General features: G+C 31.3%; 2 protein-coding genes, 1 non-coding gene and 1 pseudogene across 3 annotated transcripts; 1 reads left to right on the plus strand and 3 right to left on the minus strand.

Moving 5' to 3' along the window:
- Positions 1–2,121: 2,121 nt before the first annotated feature.
- Positions 2,122–4,096, minus strand: LOC111287361 (large ribosomal subunit protein uL22y-like). The gene is made up of 7 exons (XM_022877875.2): positions 4,017–4,096; positions 3,897–3,933; positions 3,755–3,795; positions 2,791–3,021; positions 2,602–2,704; positions 2,454–2,521; positions 2,122–2,366 (listed from the first exon to the last, which is right to left on the minus strand). The coding sequence occupies exons 1-7, from the start codon at positions 4,017–4,019 to the stop codon at positions 2,298–2,300; spliced, it is 552 nt and encodes a 183-aa protein (XP_022733610.2). The 5' UTR covers positions 4,020–4,096; the 3' UTR covers positions 2,122–2,297.
- LOC149519350 (small nucleolar RNA snoR74) lies at positions 3,252–3,381 on the minus strand. The gene has a single exon (XR_016341963.1). It is a non-coding gene; the product is annotated as a small nucleolar RNA snoR74 (small nucleolar RNA).
- Positions 4,097–7,172: 3,076 nt separating the features above from the next.
- Positions 7,173–10,267, plus strand: LOC111289021 (respiratory burst oxidase homolog protein C-like; annotated as a pseudogene).
- Positions 10,268–10,484: 217 nt separating this feature from the next.
- LOC111287506 (uncharacterized) lies at positions 10,485–18,679 on the minus strand. Its single transcript, XM_022878116.2, has 21 exons — positions 18,340–18,679; positions 17,969–18,054; positions 17,754–17,855; positions 16,963–17,069; positions 16,772–16,872; positions 16,287–16,374; positions 15,878–15,966; positions 15,500–15,639; positions 15,229–15,391; positions 14,973–15,108; positions 14,683–14,779; positions 14,443–14,572; positions 13,959–14,018; positions 13,746–13,864; positions 12,948–13,072; positions 12,419–12,643; positions 12,040–12,200; positions 11,334–11,497; positions 11,151–11,233; positions 10,978–11,063; positions 10,485–10,866 (listed from the first exon to the last, which is right to left on the minus strand). Exons 1-21 carry the CDS (start codon positions 18,550–18,552, stop codon positions 10,723–10,725), a joined length of 2,619 nt encoding a protein of 872 aa, XP_022733851.2. The 5' UTR covers positions 18,553–18,679; the 3' UTR covers positions 10,485–10,722.
- Positions 18,680–20,418: the final 1,739 nt, after the last annotated feature.

Here is a 20,418-nt window from a genome sequence, read left to right on the forward strand (position 1 = left end):
ATATTTGTGCATCAAAATCTCATCAAATCTTCTCATTTTACTTTGCCAAGAATTTTTTTTAGAATAAAAAAAAATTATGGGTGAACTTATGAAAGCTCATGAAAGCAATACATCTTCTTTTACTCTTAAAGCTCATGAAGCAATAGCATGTTAAAAGTGGGATCTGACAAATACATATGGGTGGAAGCTGTTTTGGCTTTACAATGATTATGTTTCTATATGAGAAACATGGTATTTGGATTGTATTAAAAAATTACGCATCAAAAACCAAAATTATGGTCTTTGCTAGCTTTTTAATTACATTTTATATGTCAAAATGTGATCTTTGTTGGTTGTTGATGTTAGAAATCTTTCACATACTCTTATCTCATTTTCTCTTTGGTTAAATTAAGGAATAACTCCTCCTCTCTTTTTCTCAGATATTGTTAAAACAAAAAAACAAAAAAAAAAAGATAAACCATGAAGTCGTCACATGGCACTTCCAATGAAAAATCCTGTGTTCCGTATATTTGTAAAATTTATCTTATAGTTTATAACTAGCATGATTTGCCATGGCTTAAATTTTTTTTTTTGTTATCTTTATTTATTAATTTTTTATTGTAAAATTTATTTAATTAGAAAAAAAAAGGTAAAAAAAGTCAAATAGAGGTGATAATGAATAATTCAATTACCTCATTTTCTTGTAAATTTTATTTAATTAAAATATAAAAATTAAAAAAAAGAATTGAAAAAAATAAAAAAAATAAAAGACATCACATTGACACTTTTATTGAGTTTAAAATATTGTTATTTTTATTAATGTATCAAATAATAATTTTATTAATATAATATATATGATAAAGCTAATAATAAAACATATATATATCCTAAAATTGATTGTGATAAAACACTTTAAATATGCTTTTTTTCTTGATTTCATATCTCTAAAAACTTGACTCATCCGAAGTGGATTTTGATTTGAAAAAATTATCTTCAATCGAATTGAGATAAATTAAAATTCATTGAATATAAATTATTTTATCAATTTTATTAATTGTTACCTTTTATTGTAAAATTATGTAATTAAAAAATTAAAAAAAGTCAAATTGATGCCATGCAAAATTATCATATACTTTACGTAACATTTTTTAAAATGTTTATTAAATTTAAGAAGAGAAAAATAATACAAATAATAAAAAAGGAAAAAAAAATCACAAATATGACATATTCTCGATATCAAGTGAATCCCATAAAAAAAATTTAAAATTTATTGTTTAGATTGTAATTTCGTTAAAAAAATAATGATACTTGTAATTTCATTAAATAAAAGCAATGATAGACGATCTAGTCGCGCTGTTGAGAAAATATAAACATGGGTCGGAAGATTTTACGCCTAATTTAGATGAAATAAAATATTTTTTGACTTTTTTTATTGATTAATGGTTATGAGATTATAGAGTAAATTCGCAGAACTAGAAACGAATATTGAAATTTATCATTATATTTTGATTTAATTAAAAATTTATTAAAAATTTTATATTTAAAAACATTAAAATTTAAATTACGATAGAATTAAAAATCCAATAGTCCGACAACTGATGACTATCTACTTTTATTTTGCCATTATATTTAATAAAAAAGTACAATTTATAATTAAATCACATTGAAAAAAAAAAAAAACTGAAATAGCCTGTTGAAACTTGAAAATCGTCACTCAGACAACAGAGTAATGTCAAGATTCAAGTATCAAATGATTAAATAGTTTCCAAAATCACAAATCAGAAGAAACAACGAAAATTTCTAAAAAGTCGAATTCTCCGATTATAGTTGCCGAGTTTACCTGATATTCAATGGATTATCCCTTCTACCTTTATGCTTGCTTAACTGAAATAAACATTCCTAGCATTATCTCTTTCGAACTCATATCCAACGAACCCAAATATAAATTGTTATTTTAGTTGGTAATTTAAATTGTATTTCTTTCATGTCCTTTTTTATATTATTTTTTTATCGTATTTAAAATTATCAGATGTATTACTTTTTTATAAAAGATCTACTACTACTATTCTTTTAACAAGATAACTTAATCAAGAATGCAACTTATATAAAACATTTTTAACTGACTAGATTGAACAAAAAATCTGCAAGATAAATCTCAGATAACATTGACTAAACATGGTTTGAAAACAAAAGAACCCACCATCCAATACATCTAAATAACAACTCATTCTACTTTGAAAAATACCAAAACTTGCTCAAAAGTAAGAAATCAAAGGTGAGAAAGTACTGTTTCACCGACTAAACTTTAAAACTTTTACTCAAGAGGAAGCACCACTGCGCAGAGCTTGGGACTTCTTGGACTTGCCAGCTGCCAATTGAGTTTCAGGCTGAAAGGAAAGGAAGATTATATCAACAAAAATTAAAAAACGTCATAATTTGCATTCATTAAGGAAATTTAAGTTTAATTAAATTACCTCTTTCTTGACAGGCTCTTCCTTCTCAGATAAAATTAACTCAATGTGGCAAGGAGAAGACATGTAGGCTGGCAAAAAGAGCAGAGTCCTTTTAACATAGGAAAACGAAACAGAATCTATACAACGAGTGCATGGTTCTAATACATACGGTTGATTCTTCCATGGGCACGGTAGGTACGACGCCTCTGCTTCTGAGCCTGGTTTACCTGGATGTGAGAAATATAGAGTGCATCGACATCCAATCCCTTGACCTGAGAAGATAATTTCCAATTGTTAGGAAAGTAAAGCAATAGAGAGAAGAAAAAAAGAAACTAAAAAAACCAAAGATTAAGCATACCTCGGCATTACTCTCAGCATTCTTCAGCAAATCTAGAATGAACTTGGCAGATTTTACAGGCCAGCGACCCTGTCCATTAGAATGCCTGTTCTTTGCCTGAGCTGTACGTCCAACACCACCACAGAAGCGTCGGAAAGGTATGGCCTGCTTGTGGGCCATAACATCCTCTAAATACCTCTTAGCCTTACCCAAAGGCAACTTTCTAATGGCAAAAGCTGTCTCCCTTGTGTTCTATAATACAATAAACAGGTATGATATTCATGGATGACCACCACCAAACAGTACAGCACAAAATGGGTAAGAAAATCCAAAAAAAGATGGGAAATATATATCATAAAACCAATACTATGATAGTTCACAAAAGCAACCAACCAACATCAAGACATGCCAAAAAACAATTAAACAAACTCATTCTCATATCACAATTAATCCAAAAACTAAATTTTTTCCATAGGATTACAAAGTGTCGCATCATTTACTGAACCTTCAGTCACCAAGAAAATCCAGAGGTTCACCCAATAACAATGCAAGTAATTTTCCTGAACTTTACGAGAGCCTCGTTCACAAAAGGCAACAAGACCCTGCTTTTTTCATCAGGTTTAAGAATCCAAATACTCAACCAAAAATTTCATAACCATAAACAACGTCCTAAAAAGGTTACCAAAATTACTTAAAACTCCTCCCTCAAGCAAAAATGAAAATAATAATAAAAAAAAAACAGAGCAGTTTCACGGCAGCCTTCAATTATTTAATCTAATTATCAACCATGATAACAATATGAGGAAGACTACTGTACCAAGCAAATCTACATCTAAATTTAACAGTGAGTTGTTAAGTGTCACAAAATTTACTGGATCTTCCACCATATATAATAGTAGACAGAGGTTTCCCAACAACACCAACCAATAACCAGAACTTTATATCAAGAATTAAATCAAATTATATCAAGTAATGATGATAATACCTTGAAATGAACCCTGAGATCAGAGCCCCTTGCCTTGCAGGCTGCAAAAAATCAACACCAAACATCATCAGTTTCCAACCAAGAAATTTGCATCCATAAAAAGAAACAAAAAAACTCAAAAAAGGAACAAATGGGAGTTTACACTTGGTGGCATTATCGGGCTCCTTCGAATACTTCACCTGAACGATTCAAAACAAAATCGAGTTCAGCGTTGTAAAATAATCACATAAAATTGAGGAATCAATTGAAGAAAAATGCGTACCATGACGGCTGATCTGGTAGCTGCTTCTGCTGCCCAAGAAGCTTTTTAGCGGGTCTGCCTAGCAGAAGTAAAACAGCGGCTAATGCCTTGTAACAATCTAACAAATATATTGATTCCTGACTCTAGGGTTTTTAGGGTTCCCTTTCATGGCTAAGCTTTGGGCTTTTTGGTTAAAAAAACATAAAATAAAATGAAAGATAAATGGATTGTTGCCGTGATCCAACCCAAAGTCATGGTTAAAGGCCCAATTACTCTTGGATAAACCCTAAAACCATACAAGGAAGAGAAATCTTTTAGACATAATTTTCTGCTATTTTCACTTTTAAATTTGTTTACTTCATCATACATTTTAAAACATCTACAAGCATAGTGAATCCAATATTAAGGGACCATAATAAAAAAAAAAATTGAAATCTTTTAAGCACTATTTTTTTCTTTTTTTATATATTAATATTTTACTTAAATATTTTCTTTGAAAGATTTATAATTTAAGATAATTGTACAGAAATAATAAAATATAAAAATTTATCAAAAATAAACCTATGCTAAGATATGTAAAAAATATAGTTATTTAAAAAATAAATTATATCCAAATTATTTTAAATTTATTCTATAAAATTTAACCCCACGGCAATGCATGGATAATCCACTAATATTTATGAATCTCAAATAAATATATGATACAATTTTTTTTTATAGGTTATTTGAAGTTTGGAGTTTGGGATTAAAATAATATAGAACCTTGGATTAACCACCATGCTAAATATCAACTTTATTTTTAATGAATAAGCTTTGTTTGATAGAATGTAAAGCGAAATTTTGTTACTTTCGAATTTTTGAGGGATATATTAGAGAAATTGAGATAAATTATATTCCTTTAATTTTTAAATATTTTTCATGTATTAACTTTCACGGACTTTAAAAAAAATAAAAAAATTTTGACTCTTTTATATGATAAATGTTTGTCATGTACTTAATATTAAAATTAATTTTTTTATAAAATTAAAGTTTCATGATTTTTAATGTTAAAAAATAAAAAAAATTTTAAAAAAAATTTTAAAATATAAAAAAAAGTTTAAGATATTCAAAAAATAAAATAAGATATAATTTTAAGACATCTGAAAAATAGACCAAAAAATAGGACAAAGAAAGTATATAATAATCCTCTTTTTGAATTATATATAAATCGATATACTCTTTTACTACTATTAAATAGAAATTAGAAAAATCCCATTTTGAATGCAATTTTTTATTCAAAAAAAGATAAATTGATTAACAAAATTTTTTAAATTTAAAAGTATTCTTAAACAAATTCTTAAAAACTAAATATTAAGATTGTTTCAATTCCCACACTACACTTAAATCTATTACATAATATAAATGCCGTCTCTAATTAATTTTAATGGAGATAGCTCAGTAATGTATTATTTGATGATAGGAAGGATAATTTTGGTAAAACCTTTTTCAATTGTTCATTTGATGTTCCCAATTGTTTCATTGTTTTTCAAACTTTCCCTTTCCTTTTCAATTTCTCTTTTTTCTTTTTTTCTTCTGTGAGCAAATATATATTTTTCTTTTTATTTTTATTTTTTTTGAATCTGAAAGAAAAAATCAAATAAAAGTAGTGCACAAGTGCAATAGGTGGTGACGATCTTCTTTTTTCAGGTAAGTATTTGTTTGTTTCTTTGTAAATTTTTTTGGTTTTGATTTTGCATGTTTTCTGCAAATGTAACGATTGTTTTGATTTTCCCAGATGTTTGATTTTGCATGATCCCTGCAAAATTTTTTTGGTTAAACCCTCTTAACTCATCAAAATTTTCAGTATTCAATTTTGTTGAAATTGTTAGAATGAATGTAATTTGGTTAATTTTATTTCGTCTCATGTAACCTTCATCAACAACTTTTGATGAAGTATTTTAGTGCATATTTGATTACATTGATGAATTATTTGTTATGGTCCGTCCTTGAAAGCTCTTATATATGACTATTGGTGAGTAGTGCTTCTCTTAGATCGAAAAATTTGTTGACATTTTTGACATGTAGATAAAGTGTATTTATACTTGTTTAACGATACTAACTTTTTATTTGGAAATACACAGTAGATAACGTAGCCCCTAGCTAAAATGAATCAATAGCAATATAGGTTTTTTAGAACAGAGGCGATATGTTATCTTATCATTGCTTGGGTTTTTTTTTTTTTTTTTTAGTTTCCTATGCTAACTTGTATACTGGATGAAATGATAGATCTTAAAGATTTTGTTGATGTTGGTATTTCATCTTTCCCACACTATAATGAAAGAAATTGTCACAACAAAAAAACCCAATTTGGTAATAATTATTTTCTTGCAAATCCCAATTTACTTTATTTGGTTTGTTCTCTGCAAATCCCAATTCTCTTTTAATTTCTTTTCCATTAGATAAATAGTATTATTATTTTATTTATTAAGAATTCTCAAAATTCAAGTTTTGTTTTTTTTTTTTTTTTTATCTTTTTTATCTTTCATATAAAAAAAAAAAGGCAAAAATCAAAATTGAATTGGAATTTCTACAATGCCTATCTAAAATTGAATTATCTATAAATGGGTAATTTTTCTTTCCCTTTTTTTTCTTTTTTTATTTTCATTGCATGTTTAGTATACTCATTTTATTTTGCTTTGCATGAAATTTTTTTAGAAAAAAATTCATATTTGCAAACATGATTGTAAACTTTTAATAAATACTTTTTGGGGTTTTTAATCAAAATTTATAACAATTTATAATTTAATATAAAAGTTGTCAAGATAATATAACTTAATATAACAATCTATAACTTTAAAAAGATAAATGTCAAGAATAACAATCTATGTATTCAATATAGTTATATAACCTTACTATAATGGCCAAAAGCGGACTATTGACAATGTAGTTTATAGGAACTTTGGATTTTTTAGAAGATGAATTTTCTTTATTATGACCATTTTGATTATGCGTTTGCTTTAATATGGCCATTTTAATGTGATTTTGGAGGTTGGTGTTGTTAGATCTTGATGGGTAGGCAAGCAATAGCCAAAAAAACTGGGAAAGAAATATGTGCAGTCACAGGTACCTTTGGGAGTAGAAAAATGAGTAAAGAGTTACAAATGTTTTAATTCAATGAGAATTGTGTGAATCGATGGAATGGAATCAAAGGAGTTTGCAGGGTTGTTGTTTGATGCACTTGCTTAAAAATGAAATATTCAAGGTGACTTAATTGATAGAGTTCACCTAAAAGAGTTTTGGGATTAAATTTCAAATCAAAGCTTCGATGCCAAGCTTCACACTTTCTTTGACATCTAAATTTGCTCATGTTTTCTTTTCTTTTAAGAACTTTTCATAGATTAATTGTTTATCAATAAGTTGTACACCTTGTATAGCCTTCAGAGCTTGGTCTTAAATCCAATGGTTAACAAAATATAAGGTGTATAAAGATGAAAATGAAAGAATGACTGAAGATGAAATTTGAAAGGTACGATCAAGCATGTACTTTGTGTCAAATTTTTTTGATAATTTTTTAATCATAATTTATCTCACTGTTGATGTACTTTTACAATTTATCTCACTATTGGTATACTTTTACAAATCATCAGCCTCAGTGCCTTTACAAGCAAACTCTCCAATATCTAGAAACAAGCTAAGGAATATGCAACCTCGATTATGGAAGAATTAGACCCAGACCATCTAGGATACATCATGGTAAATTGAAGCATTTCTTTCACTATTGTTGTTGGCTCTATGTTTACTTTTTGGCTTTAATTCAATGATCAGAATTCTTATATTTTAAATAGATAAACAATTTGAAAATGCTTCCTAGCAAAAAGCATGGGTAATAGCTCTATGGATTGGGATTGTGTGTGGCCTATGTACATACAAATATATCGAATATCGAAGGAGGAAAGATGTATTTGAAGTGATGGGGCATTGTGTTTGCTTTGTTAAAAGTGCAGTTGAGACACTTAAATTGAATATGGCTCTAATTGTGCTACCTATCTACTGTAACACCATCACCTGGTTAAGGAACAAGACAAAATTAGGTGTTGTTGCTCCCTTTGACAACAACCTCAATTTTCAAAAGGTAACAGAGAACATGTGTTCATATATGTTAAGAATTATAACCTTTTAAATTCATTAATGGAGTTTATTTGATTACTTGATTACAAGTGACGGCAGTCGAAATTTCAATTAGGGTTGCCATACATGCAATTTCCTATTTGGCATGTAATTTTCCTCGCCTGCTTCATGCCACTCCTGATAAGAATGAACCAATGTTAAAATATTTTAGAGAACAACCTAAAAGCTACTGGCATTTTGTAAAGCACACAAAAGGAGTAATTGGGATTGTAATGGTGGTGTTAATAGTCATAGCTTTCACATTAGTTGTGCCTTGCTTCAGGCGGGGTAGGATGAACTTCGCCAAGCTTCCCAAAAAGCTAACTAGCTTCAACGCTTTCTGGTACTCTCACTATCTATTTGTCATTGTTTACATTCTCCCCATTGTGCATGGAATTAAGCTCTTCTTGACCCACAAATGATAAAAAAAAATGGTAAGCGATGATCACGAAATCAAATTCCAATAAGTCAATGCTATATATATTAAACATCCTTATTAACTTGATTCTTTTGGAAATGACAAACATGAATGTACTTGCAGTTCCAGTTATCCTTTATTTATGTGAAAAATTGATCAGACTGCTTAGACAAGCATCAAGGCTGTTACAACATAAAAGGTAAGCAATTTCTCACTTTACATAATTCAATGCAATATTTAACTTCCTGGGTTAAAAAAAAATTCATTAGGATTTATATTTTTATCCTTAAAATCTCTAGATGACTGTTTTATCCTGGAAATGTACTAGCACTTTACATGTCAAAGCCCTATGGATTCAGATACAAGAGTGGACAATACATGTTTGTCTATTGCACTAAGGTGTCTCCGTTCAAATGTTAGATTCAAAATATGGTTGCACATATCCTGTAACTGTTTTTTTTTTCAACCTTGAACAAACATTGTCAAAGGGATACTTTTGTTTTTAACATGACAATGATTGTTGATCACATGGGAACCTACAGGCATCCATTTTTTATTACTTTCATCCTCAGAGATGACTATCTCCTCAGAGATGACTATCTTAGTGTTCATATTAGAACTTTTGATGATTGGACACAACAACTCAAGACTGTATTCTTAAAGGTGCATATTAATATAATTTTTATTTTTTTTTCAACTATTCTAAAATCAATTTGATGCAATTATTTTTATTTTTATCTTTTATTTTTATAGCTAATAATTTTATTAATATGAGTAAAACAAAGCCGCAGCATCGTGCAGATCTCCTCTCTAGTCTATATAAATAGTTGGTCATGAAGCTAAAGCTAATTTTATAAATCCAAATTTGAAAATTAAGCCGTTTTCATTAAACAACTCATACATGCTACTTGGCTGGCTAACTCATTATTCTTATGATCTAATTTTTCGTTGAAGCTTAATTATAATATAAAAGCTGATTATTCAATTAATTATATAAACATAATATTTTAAAATTTAATTATAATATAATATTTGATCATTCAATTTTTTATATAATCATAATATTTGATTATAATTAACATAAAATAATTCTTACTCAGTTTTACAAGTGCAAAGCACAAAATTGATTTGACTGGGAAAGCGCAAAGCTGCACAATGTCATCAATCTTGAGTCGATTATTCTTCACAACTGAATTCTACGTAGTGTTAAGTGTTCAGGACATACGTTGAGCTTTTCTTCGTATTCTACCTTTTAAAAGTGAGAGCAGTTTCCTCCGTGGATGGTTCCAACAAGCAAACCTGGATAGCTTTTTCATCCTCCAAATCCTCAGCATCTGTTTTGTTGGGAAACTCATAAGTTTTGAGTTGTGAAAAAGGTATGGTGAACCAACTGGCTTGTCGGTTTTTGTCAGAGTAAAATATTGGCTTTTGTGTCACCAGAACCCAATCCGACCCACCCATTTTTCCAACGATATGCTTTTTGAAGTTTTCAGGCAAATCTGGTGGTGGGTTAGGGCCAACTTGTATCTCTTTCTTGCTTCTCTTCAGTTTCAGTACTTACCATTCTTCATCTTCTTCTTTGAGTAGTTCCAACTTTTTCCTTTTTCCTAGATACTCAAACAACTATTCGGCAATGATCAGAAAATATTTGCTTTCTGATGTGCAGGAGACCACTTCTTTAGTTATGAGAGTTATTCAATTGAAGTAAAAGAAATATCAGAGCTGTTTTCATTATTTTAAATCTCCATTTTTAAAAAGAAATTTTCTCACAAAAATAAGGAATTTTGGAATTCGTTTGATATCCCTTTTCGAACTGATCCAAGCATGTTTATTTACATTAAGCCTAGTGAATTCCTGAAAATGAGAAATTACCTTATTCACATTCACCTAACATATTCAAACTCAGAGATCAATTTCTCGTCACATGAGCCAACAGATGGTATTTGTATTCTCACATTGCACTCAAATTCATATAAGAATTTCAGTGAGAGAAACTTTTGGCAAGCGTATGATGGGGTTAATGTATTGTTATATTATACAGTTCACAACATTGGAATGAAAGAGGAATCAAAAAGTGAAGAATATATGAATTTTAAAACTGAGATGAGGTATTTTAATGAACTTATTATCTAGTGAAAGAATGACTGGGAAGGAGTATAAAGACTAAATGATGTAGCTGGACAAAAAACTAGAGTAAGCCGTCACATCTGCCCAAGGTGGGAAAAGTCCCTTCAACTTCTTTGCTTCATCAACCAAAATTTGGTCAAGCACCGCCACATCCACCCTTAAATCTCCAGAATTGCTAGACTGCAATCCCCATGTAAGAAGTTAGGCATGGATCATATACATATAGGGAAACCAAAAGTTTCTTTTGATTTCAATTTTCATTACAATGCGTAACTGAAAATAGAACTGTACCTCCAACCAGAAGGTCCAATTTTCATGACTGGCTCCACTAAGTCTGCATATGTATGAAGGTGGACCGCCTTCAGCGGTTTCCGGGACTGCAAGATTTATCATTACAATGAATCATGAAAACCAGACAACACTTCAATGCAGAAGTGGAATAGAAAGGAAAACATTTTACATACCTGGTAGCTTATTGTCAGCAAATGACCAAGTGGATAAAGGGCCAGTAATGTTAAGGACTGTAACCCAAACCTCCTCTAAGGAACTGCAAAGACGAAAATGTAAAAAATAATGTCTATAGAACTTAAGAATCAGTACCATTAAATTTCTAGTTCATGGGTCAGATTTCAAAAGCCTTAACTCACCCTAAGGAAAGTTCCAAATAAACTCTCCGAGATCCATCGCTAGACATCATTTGTGGCTTATTAGTATACAAATGAGGAAAATGTCTATATTGCTTCAAAACCTCATCACTTCTTGCAGGGAACTTCAAACTTCTTGAAAACAAAAAGGACACTGGAAAAAGTGCCTGCAAAGATATAAAATTTCCATTAGTCAAATTCACAGATGATGTTATTTAAAAGTGTTGTTATATGTAATAAACTTCAATGAGTAAAAATGTGAAAAGGCAAGTGAACCTAACATGGTGGACGCATAAAAAAATGATTAGAAAACCAAATAAAGTAGACTGCCATGAAATGAAAGTAGACATTATACAAGACCTTCAATGAAGGAAGCCCAAATGAACCTTTCGATAAATTAACGAAGAATTTATTGCAATGCTTTGGTTGTGGATGAAAATAAACAGATATATAGGGAACTTCCCTTGCAGGAAGTTTGCTTGGAGAATGCAAATGATATCACACCAAACCAGCCCTGAGAGGTAGCAGCAAAGGAGGGGAGAAGAGTAGAGGCAATTATGTAATGCAGATGCTCATAACGAACCAACCATTACAAGCATATGCATCCAAGTTTTAAAAGGGAGGCCATTTTTTCTCTTCTTAATCCACAAATTATTATGGGTTATGTATAATTTATAAAACATTGGCATGAGAACTAAATATAACATACCATAAAAGTCTGTTGGTTAGACATTTTAGCAGTTTCAAAAGAAAACTCTGGACCAATGTGCAACGCCCTTGCCACTTCAGGTGCATACTTGAAAAGAAACAGCAAAGAGTTGGAATCCACCACAGAAAAGTCATAACTTGAATCAACAACCTTATTTGCATCTGTCAAGCCCAGAAGTAAAACAGTTTTTAGAAATAACAGCATTACAACTTTTCAGCATAGAAGATATTAGAGTTCTAAACATCAACCATGAATTGAGTCATCAACATCATTAACAAAAAGGATTTGCTTATATAAATAAATTAAGGACTGTAACATTATTACTCTAAACTTATACAGGTTTCAAGAGGTTCTGAATAGCAAAGTAGTTTTTAAATACCTGCTGTCAGAAATGTATGCTGGAAAACAACTCTCTTAGGTGCATCCGTGCTATATGGAAAGAACTGTGAAGACAGAGCCAAAGCAATCACACTAAGATGTAGCAAGAACTGCAAGATGGACGACCTGGCTAACCAATTGCCACAAATAGATAATAGGGGGCCCACACACCAACAAGTGACAACACCAACTATTGCTGCCACCACAATATCAGGAATGTAATTACCTGCAGGCAAAAAACTAAAGATCATGTATTTTGCCATTGTGTATTTCGGAATACTGTTATAGTAAAACTCCTATACAGCATAATCAAATGTTTTAAATTATCAATTTGTTATACCAAAAAAAAAGAAAAAAAAATGTGATATGTACTGAAAATTTAATGCATAGCTATTTGGACAAAAGCAGCAAACATATGAAGCAAGACTCCCATTTTGATTCAATAAAATATCCATTAAGGTAAATCCTTTTGCCAGATCCATGCAAATTTTCTAAAACCAAAATTAGCTACAAAGTACAGAAAAACTAACCATAAGGCGGTGGAAGAGAACCCATCATACCCATCTTCTCAATCAAAAATTGAACAAGAAACCCACCAAAATAAACAGAGTATGTAAGGCAAGGAATTAGAGTTATCACATAAAAAACAGCTGACCTGAAAGAAACAATATTATCAGTCTATATGCAGTGTTTACTAATATATTAATAGAAAGTAGAAATTTAAGACTGAAGGAACACAAATGAAAGGGGAAATTTACTTCCAAACATGAGAACTTTCAGGAATAAAAATAAACAATGTCAATCCTCCAATTCCTAAGCTCAAAGAGATGGAATCACAAAACTTTCTGTCATATCATAACTGAAAGTCATTCGGCCAAAAGTTCTCATAACCTTATTGAGCAATTTTGATGTAAAAACTTAGGTGCTGGAGGTAAAGTAATTGCTAATTCCCTGGATACTGCATTTTTACTTTCCTTAATACCAAAACAGATTGCTATTTTGTTTCATAGTTAAAATCCCTTTCAAACAAATGGGTAACAAAGAGGAAGGCACTTGAAAAGCTAACAAATAGTTCTGAGATTGTGTGCAATTGTATCATTCCTTCTTTTCCTTGATTGCTGTGAGCCACTAATGAGTAGATTCAACCAATATACACGGGCAGGCACAATGACAGAAATGAAGAAAGAGAGAAAGAGGAGGTGGGGGTTATAAGATGCAAATAACTAACAATTAGCTCCATCAAATAATGATTGGCAACAGCTAAAACCAACCATATGCTTGTAGATCATGAAGTGGATATGCTAATGCATATTCACTGGAAATGATACCTGACTGATTGATGACCACAAAACTTGTTTGATAGGTAAAAGGAGATCCATGCAAGAAGCATAGACGCAGATGTGAAAAAGGTCAAGAAACCCCCACTTAACCCAGCTATAAGATAAGCCTGCCATTTCAAAGTTGTTTATAAAATTTGAGAAAATCAATGCAATGAAAACCCATGATTTTAACTAGTGAATGACAGTGATCACAACACATACCAAAGTTAATGAAGCATAAAATCCAAATGCTCCCCAGAATCTTGCCTCATCAGATAGTGCCTATAGGATTCATTTAGTCATATACCTCTTCAGTAGCCACATACCTCTTCAGTAGCCACATACCATACATATATATACACATAAACAATTTTACTCAAACACAGCTAAAACTTTTGCATGCATCATAGCTGAGCTAGTCATTATATAATTTATGCATAAGTGGGCAAGATTAAGTGTATTATCATGTCTAGCAGATCCACTTAGAATTAGATATTCAGTATTTCGGCTTTTATGCATTAAGCATGGTTAAGTGAGATTCATGTGTGAAATAACTTGAATGCAAATTGGGGAACTTTACAGGGTATAACAGTTTAAGCTCCTTTATAACAAAACCACACATGAACAATTTGTGTGGAAAAAAAAACCATGCAAAAAGCTAGGTCCAGTCAATTTCTTAAAGAAAATTTGAATCTACAAAGTTGACCTCTTTTGATGTCTTGAGAACTGAAAAATCTTGGGAGAGGGGAAAAACACGAAAAATGATTCCTGGGATCAACAGACCAATAAGTGAGATGGGAGTGAACATCAAGAAAGCCAAGAAGGGATTCGCAAACCTGCATATCAATTTCAGCGCATCAACTAATATTTCAAACATTTGATCATTCAATCAATACTATGAGAAAATATCCCATGTTTGTCTTCCAGCTTAAGATGTACAACCAACCAGTTCATTCCATAACTAGAAAATGACAATCTCAGGATGGAAAATATAACTGGGAAAATTATAGCCAGTATAATTCCAGTAGCATGGAGGATCATTCCTGCATAATCAACAAATTTGAAAAAATTATAGCGGTCCAAAACAGCTTGAAGAGGACTACCAATATGATATTAAGAACCGAGAAGCAAAACTTGTTACAGGAAATTATTAATGAATTACAATAGTATATTGACTAAGTAATTAAACTGCCAAATAAATAAATTGAAATAGATTAATGATATGCAGTCATTTACCTTTTACAAAGTCATAGAAGGCTGCAAAACAACAACATAACCCAGAATTCAGCCAACGTAAAAAGAAAGGCATAATGAGGAAGATGGTGATGGGAATGCCATGAAGTACCACAGCTATCCTTCTTGAGTAGAATATCTGAAACAGCATAATCAAAATAAAACAATTGATATACCCATCATTGATGATAGGCAATTATTATCCAAGAAAAAATAATTCTAGAGCAAAGTGCATATTTTATACATGCACAATACCCACCATGAACCAGGTTAAGTAATCAAAGAAAACAGCTCGTTCATCATTGTAGTCATCACTAACACCAAGGGATTCTCTTTCATGAGCATTTTTAAGCTTAGAAGACTCTGCAAAGGCCTTAACCGTGCTATACAAATTGTCTCCACGTGCTTGCATGCTACCAGGTCTGTATTGAAAACAGGAAGGCATATATATGAGTGGAAGTGCTTAATACCAAAATATATAAATTTCAACTAAAGTGATTCTATGCCACAGGAGCAGATGTAATGCATACAATAGTCTCTCCACAGTATCATAGGAGGTATGGTAATAATAACCACCAAGAAGAAAAATAATATCCAAGCCAGGAATACTGCCATAATCTTGGGAAAACATCCTGTAATCTGTATCTCCAGGAATAATGGGGAAAACATCCTGCAAGTATAATAAATAATTCATCATTCAGTTACACCATCAATATACAGGAACTGGATTAACAGGACAGGAACCAAGTATACACAATTTCAGGGACAGCAGAAATAAATTACATCATGATAACTTTCACAAGGAAACATGTTTAAACTATAAATGGAAGTAATACAGTAAAAAAGTACTCCAAGAAAATAATTGCTCACCAGAGCATAGATATGACTAAAAAAGGATAAAGTAAAACCTGAGCTGCACTATGTGCCATGGGATATATTGCTGATTGAGCATAGACGTAAGAGGGCCAAGAACCAGGTCCAGATTGGCAGACTAGATCTGTAGTGTCAACAAATATGTAACTTAGGCATGGAAAACAAAAATGGAACTTCACGCAAGTCTACCAACAGAAATTTTCAATGGTTATCCAGATTAAGGTCATTTTAAGAAACCATGATGATAATGTTCTCACAGAATATTCTCTACTATAAGCAGTTATAGTATGAAATAAGGTATCACTTTATTTATCACAAACAAATCTTGATTACTTCACCAAAACAAAATGAGCTTTATTCCCTGGCAATGGCATCATCACTGGGTATGAACTGTTATTTTAGCACTCGGGGAAAGAAAAGCATTAGCATTGCCTTATATCCTACCAAGACCTCCCGTCCCAGAAGCTTCCACATTTATAAAAGCTCCAATGGAATCACGCCATTTATGCGTCCTCATGAAGCCATGTGCACCCTAAAATATCAGAAGCACTTCATAAGTCTGTATGAATATGATATTCAACAAGATTTATATCTTCAAACAAAGTTAACAAAATAATGTCAGCTTGAGGTTTGATTTTGTCAGTTTCATTTACATTTTCCTTTTCTCCCTGCCATAACTCCCTGCTATCCTTCCTATTGAGAGGGTTTAAAGTTTTGTCAACCGTTTCCCATTCTTCCAAAAGAATGAACTAAGTTTCTTCTTTGGTATGTTATGTCCCAAAATAAGTGTTTGCTACCACAAGTTTAGGCATTATTTCTTGAAGTTTTATAATCTATCACTTATGAAAAATATATATATATATATTTTGTATATAAAACTGCAGTAGTCTCAATTGAAATAATGGTCAAAGCATTATTATACTCCTTACCAACATAAAAACTTCTTCTGCACCATTGAATAATAAAATTATAGGCCGAGGTGGGACCCAGCCAGAGTCTATGGTTAGTCTTGCAATTTCCAACACTGTTGCTGCAAAAACACAAAGCATAAGGAAGATGTCTTCAACAAAATAGCCAATGTAATTTCAGCAATCAAGCTAAAAATATTCAATGTACTTACCAACACATGAACCACAATCACCAGCACCAGGGGAACCAAGTGGACTATCAAAATGAGCATTCATTAAAACTGATGGATCGGTGTCTTGTGAATCTATTGAGGATATCCTGTCAGTATTAAAAAAAAAAAAACAAAGAAGATGATGTGATTTGCCAAAAAGTTGCAATACTAAAACAGAGTGCTTTACAATGTAATGGTTAATTGCCTCTTAAAGCACAAAACATTAAAAAATTTGGGAATCTAAAGCATAATCAATCTTTTGACATTGATTCCATGATTAAGATAAGCCACTACTTACCACTGCTAGAATGCCTTAAACAATGATATCAGTAACTCTTTCCCTTCATTTTTCATGAGTCAAAGGCCTTAAAACTTTCTAATACAGTGTTCAGTTTTTTTATCCATGATCAAGCTTAAAATAACAAAGTTTCACACACTTCTTCAACACCCTAAATGATATGGCAGATGCAAGTGCAACTATGTCTTAGTCATGCAGTATAAAAGAACCATTATCACCAAAAAAGGATATGGATTTTCCCGACTATTATTTCTTTCATTACATTTCAAAGGGATTGAACAAAATGGCCCGCTGTAGATTTTAAGCGGGTCCCATCATTAAAAGTGGTCCCTACTCCCTACTTACATGCAAAGATGGATGCCAACAATAATAAGTAATAACTGATGCAGCCAAAAGGAAGGTAAGGAAATTTCCTAATCCTTCATTGAATGATTGACATAGTACCACAATATAAATCCAATCCAAAGAATCCTATTCAGTTTCAGAAATTTACCTCATCAAAATATTGGTATGATTTCTGTAACTCAATGATATGCTGTGGCCTAAAAACATCATATTGAATGACCCACCAACAACGTTCTCTTCAATCTCAACTCTGCAAGTTCATGAATTAAATCAAGTTGAGCAAGCAACTCTAAACAATTAATGAGAAATACAAAACCCATTTAGAAATTAGACAGTTCAGCCTTAAAACAAATGTATACCAACCTAATATTAGACCCAGCTCTGTCCTTCACCCTTTCCAACCGTGCCTTAATGTACTGAGCCGCTTCTCTCAAACCCGGACGCCCTTCCTATTGAATAAAAAAACAAACATCTAATCAATAATATAAATCCCTATTCCATTATTTTTTTCATTTCAGCTTCGTTGAAATAAATTCAACTCTCCCCAGAGTTCACCTTCGCTCTAAGTAACCTCCAACCAATCAAAATTTGAATTTAAGAAGAAATATTAATGAGAAAAAACTAGTAATAATAACTTAAAGCTAGTCAAAACAAACAAAAATAAGTAGAAGAAATTATCGAAATCCTCATGGGGCATAAAGAAGTAAAGAGAAGTTAAAGATATGATGACGCACTTGTCGACCGTCGATCTCATGTGATAAGACTCGAACATGCTCGATAGCTCTGGCCTCGGAGAAGCGATCGAGAGGCGCGTCGATCCCCAACGGCTCGATGAACTTCATGTAAATTACGGAGTGAACCAGAATCGACATGAGACCGTACATGATCGCCAAGGAAAACAAGAATTTGAATCCGCAAACATCTCTGGCGTCGAACCTTAACGCCATTGTCTAACGAAGAAAACCGAAACCTCAATCTCACAGTATTGTCTTTCCTTTGTTTTTATCAAGTTTTAAAAAAAAAAAAAAAGTAATTGAAAGAATAACCAAAGTTCTGAGATTGAGAGGCCTGCCCAGCCCCAAACAAGGCTCGTATAATTGTTTAAAGAAAAAAGGACCGAGAGGCGGGTCAAACATGGTTTTTTTTTTTTTTTTGGTAAGCAGAGTTGGAGCCAAGAATCTTCTACAGTGGGCACAAAAATTTTGCGGCACTCCCTCCAAGGACCTTGTTTTGTTATCGTCCAATTGCAGAGAAGCTCCTTGTATTTTATTGAAATGATGAAATTAGTCCCTTCACTAAAAATAGTAGATATTGAATTCATATATACAAAAACAATTCGCATAATTAAGTAAAATTAATAATGTGGTTAACTGCTGCAATTACTATAGCTGATGTTGGTGTTGACTTGTTTAACATAGTACTTGACTTTATATATATGACAAATTTTTTTATCCACTTGTGCATTAAATGTTGATGTTGTAATTTTATCTCATTTATTTGAGAAAAAAATACTGACATGGTAAATATTTTTATTCATTCACTTTAAAAAGTCATTCTGTCATTTTTTTTATATAGGTGATAAAAAATTTAGCTCTACATTAGCATTTTCCCTTTTTTTTTGTTCCATCGTGATTTTTTTCTTTCCATTTTTTCTTTTTTTTTTCTCTCCAATCTTATTAACCCTAAAACAACCCCATTTACTTTCCACAGTTTTTCGTATTAATGGCTTCTACCTAGCTATGATTTTTTAATTTTATCTAACTTAACTAATATTGTATACAATTGAGGTCCAAACATTGAGTAGCAGATGGGTTTTAAGAGTTGCTAAGGTCTAATACCATATTGAAAATTAGGTTGTTAGAGAGGTATGGTTGAGGTTTGGACAAGAAGTCTGGACGAGTAGATGATATTGTTAAGATCGATTAAAATCTAGAAGAGTGAAATTTGAAAATGTCGAATACAAAAAACAAGTTTGGTAGGTTTGAAATTTTCTACTAATTTTTGTTTACAATAATTAAAATAACAAAAAAGATATGATTCATAATCAAATGAACCAAGCGTTTATAATTATGAATAATAGTTACTAATTTGTTAATAATTTCATTCTACTCATTATATGTTAAGACATGCAACCTTCATTTATGATTATAAAAGTGATACTGTGTATTGCTATTGTGGACTTAAAGCTCCATTAATGACATCAACTAGTGATGACAACCTTGGAAGAAGATTTTATTTATTGTAGAAACTATCAGGTAATTAATTTTGCTATGATGGATGGAATAGATGATTCTCTTATGATGAACATTTAGGAAAGCTTAGGATTTGTTTGGTTAATTTGAATGAGGTATTATAAAGACAACTTAAGATTTCATTGATTAAATTGAATGAATGCTACTTGGTTATGCAATTTTGTTTGTTAGGACAGCATTGGTTTTAGTTTGGTTTGGTTATGTTTAGTTGTGTTACATTTCAAGACAGTTTAGAAAAACTCATAGATAAAATTTGTTGGTTGTATGCAAGTTAAATGTTATGGATTTTTTTTTTGTATGATGTGGAATTAAATGAAAAACATGTAAAAGCAGTTATAATTGAGTAAGATATGCTAATAAAAGGTTAAAACAAGAGAATTCTAAATTGATGTAGGATAACAAAGCATTGAGAATTGAGCTAAAGAGTAAAGATAGATGTGTAAGGTAAAAGATGTCTTCTAGAATCAACATTGAATACTTGATGGATGAAATTGCTACATTAAAAGTTGAAATTAAGATTCTTCATGGAGGTTTGACGAATGCCAAGGTTGAGGGAAGAAG

The sequence above is a fragment of the Durio zibethinus genome, chromosome 4 (assembly GCF_047325235.1).
Source record: "Durio zibethinus cultivar Kanyao isolate XHJ-2024 chromosome 4, ASM4732523v1, whole genome shotgun sequence".
Taxonomy (NCBI): Eukaryota; Viridiplantae; Streptophyta; class Magnoliopsida; order Malvales; family Malvaceae; genus Durio; species Durio zibethinus.